Raw genomic sequence first — 8,414 nt, forward strand, 5'->3', positions numbered from 1 at the left:
AACCCGCAAGGCAGGTGCAGACGACAACCAGACTCGGCGGTATGCTGGCACAGTCCCCGCGAGCACCATGGCGAGGTCCAAGCACAGCCACAGTCAAAACGTCGTCTTTCATATCTTGTTGTTGTCCTTTCATCCTCAACTAATCCCCCTAATTATTCTTAGGTCCCCCCCCCCCCCCCCNCCCCCCCCCCGTCGACCACGTGGCGTATGCTGTGTCTGGTCTGCAGTCCACTCTAGGCTTGCTTGCGCCTACAGGGATATACTCATCCTCCCTATGATTTTCTACAAATAGAATGTGTTAATTGTCTCATTAATAATTCATCCACTATCCCCTCAACGTTCGTGCAACGGTTCACTTCGTTCCCCTACTATTCCAGTGCTGCCCTGCCGAAACCCCACTTCTATACCAGCAGCAGGTGTCAGCACAAAAAGATCTTGAAAGGTAGTGTTGCGGCAGTATAGTACGGATTCTGGTTGCTTTGCCAGAATGCGAGGCATTGTTCGCGGTCGCGACAAAAGTAAAAATGTCAAAACAGCCAGACGCACTTAGACTTTCGACGGTCCCGGCGACGGCGACGATCCCGATCCTGACGACGGCGACGGCGGTCTTCTTCCGTAACCTTTTCTCCCCGATCCTTCTCCTTGTTCTTCATCGGAATCTTTTTCTGGTGATGCTCCTGTTTGTTCTTCTTTCCATTCTTCAGACAGTTTCGATCCTGTCTCCAGAACTCGTCGAGATGTCTCCGGGATCGGCCTTCCTGAGACGCCGGCTGCTTCAAGCATCATGGTCGAGACTTGTGATACGAACCCTTCCGAAGTAGCTCCTCCTTTAGCAACTGCTCGTCCTATATCAGTTGCATGCCGTCCCGACGCCGAGTCTCCAGCTCTTTGTCCCGCTGTTTGCAGAGCTTGTGCAGCCGCTTGCGTTCCTCTTGAAATTGGTACCCCAGCCCTTTGTGTTCCCCTTTCCCCCCTCTGAAGAACCAAGAGTTCTGTTGCAACTCTCATTGCTTGTACAAGATCAGCATGTCTCCCTGTTGCAGCTGCTCGTAGCGCAAGCACTTCCGCTGCCCTTTCTGCTGCCCTTGTTGCTGTCGAGTGCTTTTGTGCAGCATCCCGCAAACTTTCCACTAGTTCTGGTCGTGCTAATGCTTGTACTATCATTTCTCCCACTCGCATTGGTGCTGGCGTTCCCGGCGGTGGCAATGCCACTCCCCTCGTAGCAACATCCATCAGTCTTTGGGCTCCGTAAAAGGCTGCTCCAATGATTCTTTTCCATGAGGGAAGTTCTTGTGCTGCGGTACCTCCTGAAACCATTCCAAATACCATATCTGCCATTGTTGTCACTAGCCTGTCTCTTGATCCTCCCGCTTCAACCAGTGCTTTTTCATAAGCGTCAAGAGCTTTCTCGACATCTTCCTGCGACGGCACTCCTCCCTCTGCTCCCTGAGGCTGCTGTTCTTCCCCCGCTTGGTGATATGCTCCCTGGGCTTGCTGGTGCTCCTCAGTTTGCTGATCTGCTCCCCGGGGTTGCTGCTGTTCTTCGGATTGCTGTTCTGCTCCCTTGGGTTGCTGGCCTTCCTCATCTGCTGCTTGACTTTCTTCTCCACAAGTGTCTTCACCCACAGATGCTAGCCTACGCCCAAGGAATCCGAAGCGTCTCGCCCTGGTATGACCGGAAAGCCGTCTGAAGCAGTGTACAATGGCAAACACTACTGCCAGTGAGGCGGCGGCGACGGCGAGGTGTAACAGGACAGGAACGTGCTTTCTGCGCAGTTCCACGAAGTTACTGCCATGATAGAACTCGGAAGGAACTTGATTTTCCGTGATGCTGCCAGGTTCCTCGTGTTGAGACGTGGCGTACCCGGCGTGGTATTGGCCGCTCGTTGTAACGACGAAGGCAGAGAGTGCGGCAAAAGCAGCAAGAAAAGCCGTACACGAACGGGCCATTTTCGTTACTATCAAGGGTATTCTCATTCAAAATTCCTTATACCCTCTCTAAAAAAAATTAGCTGATCTGGTTTTCCGCGGTCACGTGTTAAGCCGTGAAGTCAATGAATTGAAAAAAGCGGGTGATAAACTAAAGCACGCTAATCGCACGCAGTGAAGGATTTAAATTAAAAATGTAAACTGCAAACAGAAAAGCGTATTAATTGAGATCTGGCGAGGTGGGCACTCGGCATTGCACTAGCTCCCAGCGTGAGCTCGAGAGCGATCGGCGGTGTGGATGCCACGGGCGTCAGACACCAGTCGAACAGATCGCAGCCCGAAAAGCGGATATTCCAAGTGTTCAACTCCATACTAACCGACTGAGGGAAGCAGCTCAGTTTGGTGAAAAGCCCACAGGATGTTGAAATCATTGCTTCGTGCCTCAGTAACTGGAATAGTACATATCTGTTGTTGGCAACTTGTGCCACACCCCAGCTCGACGCCAGCTCAGATGAAATGTCTCCACGCGTTAGTTGCTTTCATGCTGGAAACATGAAGGAACAATAAAGAAAAATATATTTTCGGGATAGTTTGCCTGGGGTTGCCATGCAGATCGACAACCGGTGACGCTATCAGCCATCGTGCGACATTACCTGTGCAAGAGCTTCGGGTTGGTTGCAGTAGGAACGGGGACTAACTGGGTGTCCTCTTTTTGCGGCTTGAAAATCGTACAGTTAGGCAAAGCCAACAAAGAGTGTGTTTTATTAATAATATCTGCGCTAAGCAGTTCTATTCCAAAATCGTCGGCACGCCAGAACTGTGTGAGCTAACACTACGTGCAAAGCCAAGATATTCAATAGTGCGTATGATTGACTGCAGTTAGTTAGTAAGATCAATTGTAGGACTTGCACAGCGAAGACTGGGGCTTTGTTGCATTGTTGTTCATGAACAGGGGCAGCGGGGGGGTTCCTCGGTTCAATGGATGCGGCGCTGCATCGTTCCCAACGCCGACTTTTGTAACGCTTGCTTTCCAGCCTTATTCAAGAACACAAACAAGTTGCAGTGAAGTGAAGACTTGAAGTTAGATTTCCTCTCAAAGCAGCTGACTTTTCCCTGTCCTCAGGCATCTTGGGCGTTGAGCTCAGGGCCAACAGGCTGCGGCGTGCAGGCAACGTAAGTGGAGTTGCAACGCACCTTGCAGCAGCTGGAGATGCAAGCGAGCCTCACCTATGAGCACAAGGAGGCTTCAACAGAGCTTCCTTTACCACAACACCTACCTCTGAATACACTTGTAGGGCGTTTGTATTCGCTAGCATGCAACCTACCAAGGCCAAGTGAATGCCCTTGCGCTAACTGCAGTCAGACCACGCTACTACCGTGGTGACTGTCTATACAGTTCATGCTATTCCCAACTTGCTTGACTTCCATTTTAGTCGCTGTGACAGTATTTCGCCGTCGACGTTTTTACTCCATTCCCGTGCGAGTTTCCAGTAGCTACCATATCTCAGGTTTAGTTGCAGTGGGCCTAATGACTGTTTATTTTTCGATTTCGCACAGCGTGGGACATGGTTGGCTTGACTAAAATCCGCTAATCTGGGGCCACACGACCTTGTCAATAGTGTAAATATATACATACGCTCAGAGGCACGTGTGCGGCTGTGAGTGCGTAGAAATGCAGAAATATTTGTCTCTACATGTGTTCGTACGAATGTCTACGCTTGTCGGTAGGTGTATGTTTCTAGATACATACGCGTTTGTATGTGTGTGCCTCCACACATGAACGAACATGAGTGCGGATACCTCTACATGCTTCGTATTGGAAATTTGTTGTACCGTCTGTACACGTACATGGATACATCGAGATATGTCTCTGTGTGCAAGCATGCTTCTGCAAGCATGCTTATACAAGCATGCTTGCAGATGCATCTATAGCCTATAGCATTTGCGTATGTATGTAGGTGTATTTAAGACCATATGCACGAGTGGACGCATATGCTCGCATGCTTGCGTGCATAGACGGCAAGCACAGTCTCACACAAATACAAGGTATTCACTTGCATACCTCGGCACAGATACGTTCACGTATATCTAGTTTTATGTAGAGAGATACTCACATACATAATTGCATACCTGCTCCCACGCATGGGTAAAGGCACACGCAAGGGGGTGCTCATGCTTCTCTGCATCCATATGTATACATTATTGTAAAACCCCTTTGGGTCACCAAGGAAGCTCTGGGTTTCCCAAATGGATTTGGAATGAAAACCAAACTTTCGATTTTCAGATGTTCGGTAGCGACTACTTTTCAACCTGTTACAGAGGACAGGCAATTCAATCGTTTCAGTGACGACAGGTAACTCAATTATTTCAATAGACACGCTCAAGTTTCACAGGGATGTTTAGCAAATAGGATACTGGTAGAGGGACTGTTAGAAACCAATACCCGTGTCAGGCGAGTCCGATTACCAAGAAGCTTGAGACCTAGTCCCCAAAATCGAGGGGGAAAAGCCAAAGTTGAGAAATTCCGGGGTATATCTATCGTTGGTTTACGAGGCAAACCGCATTCTCAGTAGTACACGATACTGTTCATCTTAATATTGCTGACTAATATTGCCACAGTATCTGTAAGACAATTCATACTGACTACCCAATGTAGTGCACCGCACTACAATGTTCCCCTTGAAGTCTTTGACCCGGACAAATGCGCGTAGATGTTCTTGTTTGTTGTTGGGGGGGCGGCGGGCGGTGCGGGGTTGGGTTGGCGCGGCGTGCTATGGTCAACCGGGAGTACGGGTTGGCGGTGCGGCGGAGGAAATCAAAAAGAGTTAATCGGGAGCACTTCGGTCGGACGTTGACAACCAATTCGGGAAGCCTGGTTGCGACGCCAGCATCAAATGGAGGGCTGGGCAACCGCGGCGGGGGTGCTAACGTGTCTGTACAAGTATTGCGTTAGTTCGTATCAGGGCCGGGTTGGGTGTGTGTGTGTGTAAACAGCAATGTGTACGGGCGTCTTCATGTTGTTAGACGTATGCGTATAAAGGCCCATGCTCATTTCTTTCGACAAGGAGTATACATGTACTTGATGGCTCTGTGCTTGCTCGTCTGTGCGTTTGCGAATCCGTACGCGCATGCGTTCGCGTGCGGTGCTTGTAGAGGTAGAAAAGTACGCAACGTACTTCATTATTTTCAACGCTCCATTCCATCATATCGAAAGCGGCAAATGGCTTCAGTTGGATATACCCTGTTCGATGGTTGAGTGACTCCATGCGCCTGTGAGCAGTCCTGTCATCTAAGCCTTCTATTATCAGCGACAGCTGGCTTGGGTCCCCTAGGAAACACTCCAGGGCATCAAGAGAGAAGAAGCAACGAACGCCACAGTGCGAATTCAATACCTGTGATGCCTGTGGGTAGTTTCCACCACGCTGTACGTTTGACGCTTTCAAATGGGAGGAAGGCAGCAAAAAAGGAGGAATTAGTAGCATGCATGCTTACGACAAAACCGCTGTTCCCTTACTTTGGGCCACGTTAGAGGCCACCAAGGTAGCTGCAAGTGCATACTTGCAACTGCAACTCTCGTATTTGAGAGACAAAAGAAACCTGTTCTACAGAAGCAAAACATGCTACTAAGTAATCGATGCACAGCAGGCATGCTGCAGGGTCTACCAGGTGGGCAGCGAGGATACGAATCGGCCCCGTTGAGGCGAAGAGAAGTAGCGAAGGAAATACTGCAAAAAGGCTCGCAAAGAACAGAAACCACCAATTGGGAACAAGCACACTGCAGGCATATCTGCTTTCAAAAAATGATTTGGAAGCAAAGGTGCGCAAAAATATTTAATGAAAGAGCTGCTTCCGGTACAGCACAGACAGCAAACGTGTTCGGACCCGACAAACGCAGAGTTGTGGAGATATACAAACCGGACATGTTTCATGGCCATGACCGCATCTGTTCTGCGATTCTTGCCGATAAAATACAGGTAAACACCAGAAAGTACTTCTCATGGGTGAAGCTGACCGTATTGCTGGGGTAGAACCACCCAAAGGACAGTTGCTGTGAAAGATACAGAGACATACATATGAAGCGTTGGCAGCATTTGAACGCCTTCTGACAATGTGGCCAGAGTTAGGCGAATTGGTAGGGTACCTGTAGCAGTCATCCTTGGGTACTGCCGTCCCCTGGTATATGCGGATAAGTCTTCTCCTTCGCTCTGTGTAAACATTGGTGGTGCTGTATGTAACATCAGCAGACATTCCCGAAGCGTATTAATCGGGGGACGGATGCGAAGGAGGAAGGAACTGCCATTGCTCCTCTCCGGGATGCCCCCGCTCAGCGCCCCCAGTCCATGTACCGTCCGGCGTTGAGACTGCCTCTGCAGTCACAGGGCCTGGAGGAGCAGGGCCTATCATATCGAGCGAAATATCCACACCTGACGACTGCAAAGCACCAGGAGATGCAAGGACCAAGCGGGCAGGGATATGTTGCCAACCTCCCGGGAGCGCATGGGGATGTGTAAACCCCTGCTGTGAGATTTCTGGAGGNGGATATGTTGCCAACCTCCCGGGAGCGCATGGGGATGTGTAAACCCCTGCTGTGAGATTTCTGGAGGTGGAGGTTGAAGCATAGGTCCAGGGAATACAGGGGACAGTTCTCCGGTAGGCATAAGAGGATCCGGCGGGTAATCAGAGGGTCCTGGCAGTGCTTGCGGGTCACTTTGGAGGTGCTCTACAGGTGTGAGGGTGTGAGGAGCAGGAGCTGGTTGTGGAAACAGCGTTAGGGGGTGCACAGCGTGGCGCACCGTCTCCACCCATGAATGAGGCGGCGAGGCAGAGTCGCTATGCTCTGCTGTAGAAGGATAAGCAGGTTGACGGAGAAGAGCAAAGCCAGGGGTTGGCGAAGCGGTGGCCCAACTACCACTGGCATCAAGAGGCGTTAGGGCTACGTGCTGCTGTGCCCCTGGGGCTGGTGGCTGTCTCGGTCTGAACTCGGGTGCTTCTGCTCGAAGAACAGAATGTACTGTAGAAGAATCAAGCGAGGGTTGTTGCTCCTTCGTCTCTTGCAGCAACCTTTGCCGACTTGGAGCGGACCAGGGAGCCGGCTGGCCCCGGCGCTCAGGCTGAGCAATATCTTGGAGGGTGTCTGTGCGATGATGATGAGTTGATTGGAGCGTTGGTGGTCTCAGCGAAGACGAAGTTGTTGCGGACGACGATCGTCGACGAGCACCAGGAGAGGGACTGGAAGGATGCGAAGAGATTACTCCCCCACCAAGTGTAAGAGATACAGGCTGCTGGCCTTGGCGGCGGAGGAGCCTGGGCCCAGCTATGTTCCCCGATTTGTTCCTGGGTGCAGGATGCTGTTGTTGTTGGAGCTGTTCTTGGCCTTGCAATTGCTGCTGCTGCCGTTGCTGGTGGCTGCGCCCTTGCATGCGCTGATGTCGCGGCCCGCGATGGCCCAAAGCGATGTCAATGCTTTTGGTGAGCGCTCTTGAAAACCGTTCGTACATCTGACAACGTCCATTCAATTCCTCTGCTAGTGGCAGTGGGAGCCTACCGGTCCCCTCTATGCCACCTGGTTTGGCAATCCCAAAGAAACCATGCGCTGCTTGCATGGCATCCACCCAGACACTCGCAGTCGGATCCTGCGTTAGCCTTCGCTTGCCAGTGTGCCGCACACGCGCCACAAGCTTGACCGCTGCATCGACTACTGCCACCGGGATGGGAGTGAAACTTTGCACCCACGGCTGCAGCTGCTGCAGGGCATAGCTACACTGTTTAATTCTATACCCGGAGATTGTTGCCTCCACAGCCAGCCCGCCAGAGTCCGCATTCGCTGGGGCCTCCCTAAATCGTTCCAAGAGATATAGAAAATCTCTCCCTCGTTGTGTCTTACTATCAGCCGGGCACTCGGCTTCTAGTTGTGACAAAGCCTGTTGTCCCACCGCCAAAACAAAATCAATCGTCATCTGCCGCTCCANCTAGTTGTGACAAAGCCTGTTGTCCCACCGCCAAAACAAAATCAATCGTCATCTGCCGCTCCACCTCAGTTCGGGGAGTTGAGTAGACCCCATGCAAAGCCAACTCCTGTGTGCAAATTGTCAACAACAAGACAACGAGAGCCGCCCTCCTCTCTAAAGGTACCTGGGACGCTGTTTGTACGCCAAGAGTTAAGAGGGATCTCAACTCTCCTAATGCCTCCAGAGCCGTTGCTTCTCCTGCTTCTTCAGTAGGTCTTGCCTCTGCACCCCCCGAACTCTCATCACTCTCATCGATCTCCTCTTCAACGCACACGCTTACCCACTGGTCTTCCAAATCTGAATCGGAGAGAGCCCGTTTACCCGGCGATCCAAACAGCCTGGGGAACAGAGCCTTCCGCGCACATTGAAACACGACAAACGCCACTGCTAAACACACAACCGCCGCCAAACCAGCGCTAACAGCCACGTTCTGACTTCTTCGCCTCTGCCTTTGTAACCTTCTGATCGCCGAGGGCT

General features: G+C 51.3%; 1 protein-coding gene across 1 annotated transcript; it reads right to left on the reverse strand.

Moving 5' to 3' along the window:
- Nucleotides 1-546: 546 nt before the first annotated feature.
- EMH_0039040 (uncharacterized protein) lies at nt 547-1,950 on the reverse strand (the record flags this gene model as incomplete). The annotated part of the gene is made up of 1 exon (XM_038022313.1): nt 547-1,950. One exon carries the CDS (start codon nt 1,948-1,950, stop codon nt 547-549), a length of 1,404 nt encoding a protein of 467 aa, XP_037878167.1.
- Between the last annotated feature and the right edge of the window lie 6,464 nt (nt 1,951-8,414).

The sequence above is a fragment of the Eimeria mitis genome, genomic scaffold (genome assembly GCF_000499745.2).
Source record: "Eimeria mitis Houghton genomic scaffold, Emh_scaff1533, whole genome shotgun sequence".
Taxonomy (NCBI): Eukaryota; Apicomplexa; class Conoidasida; order Eucoccidiorida; family Eimeriidae; genus Eimeria; species Eimeria mitis.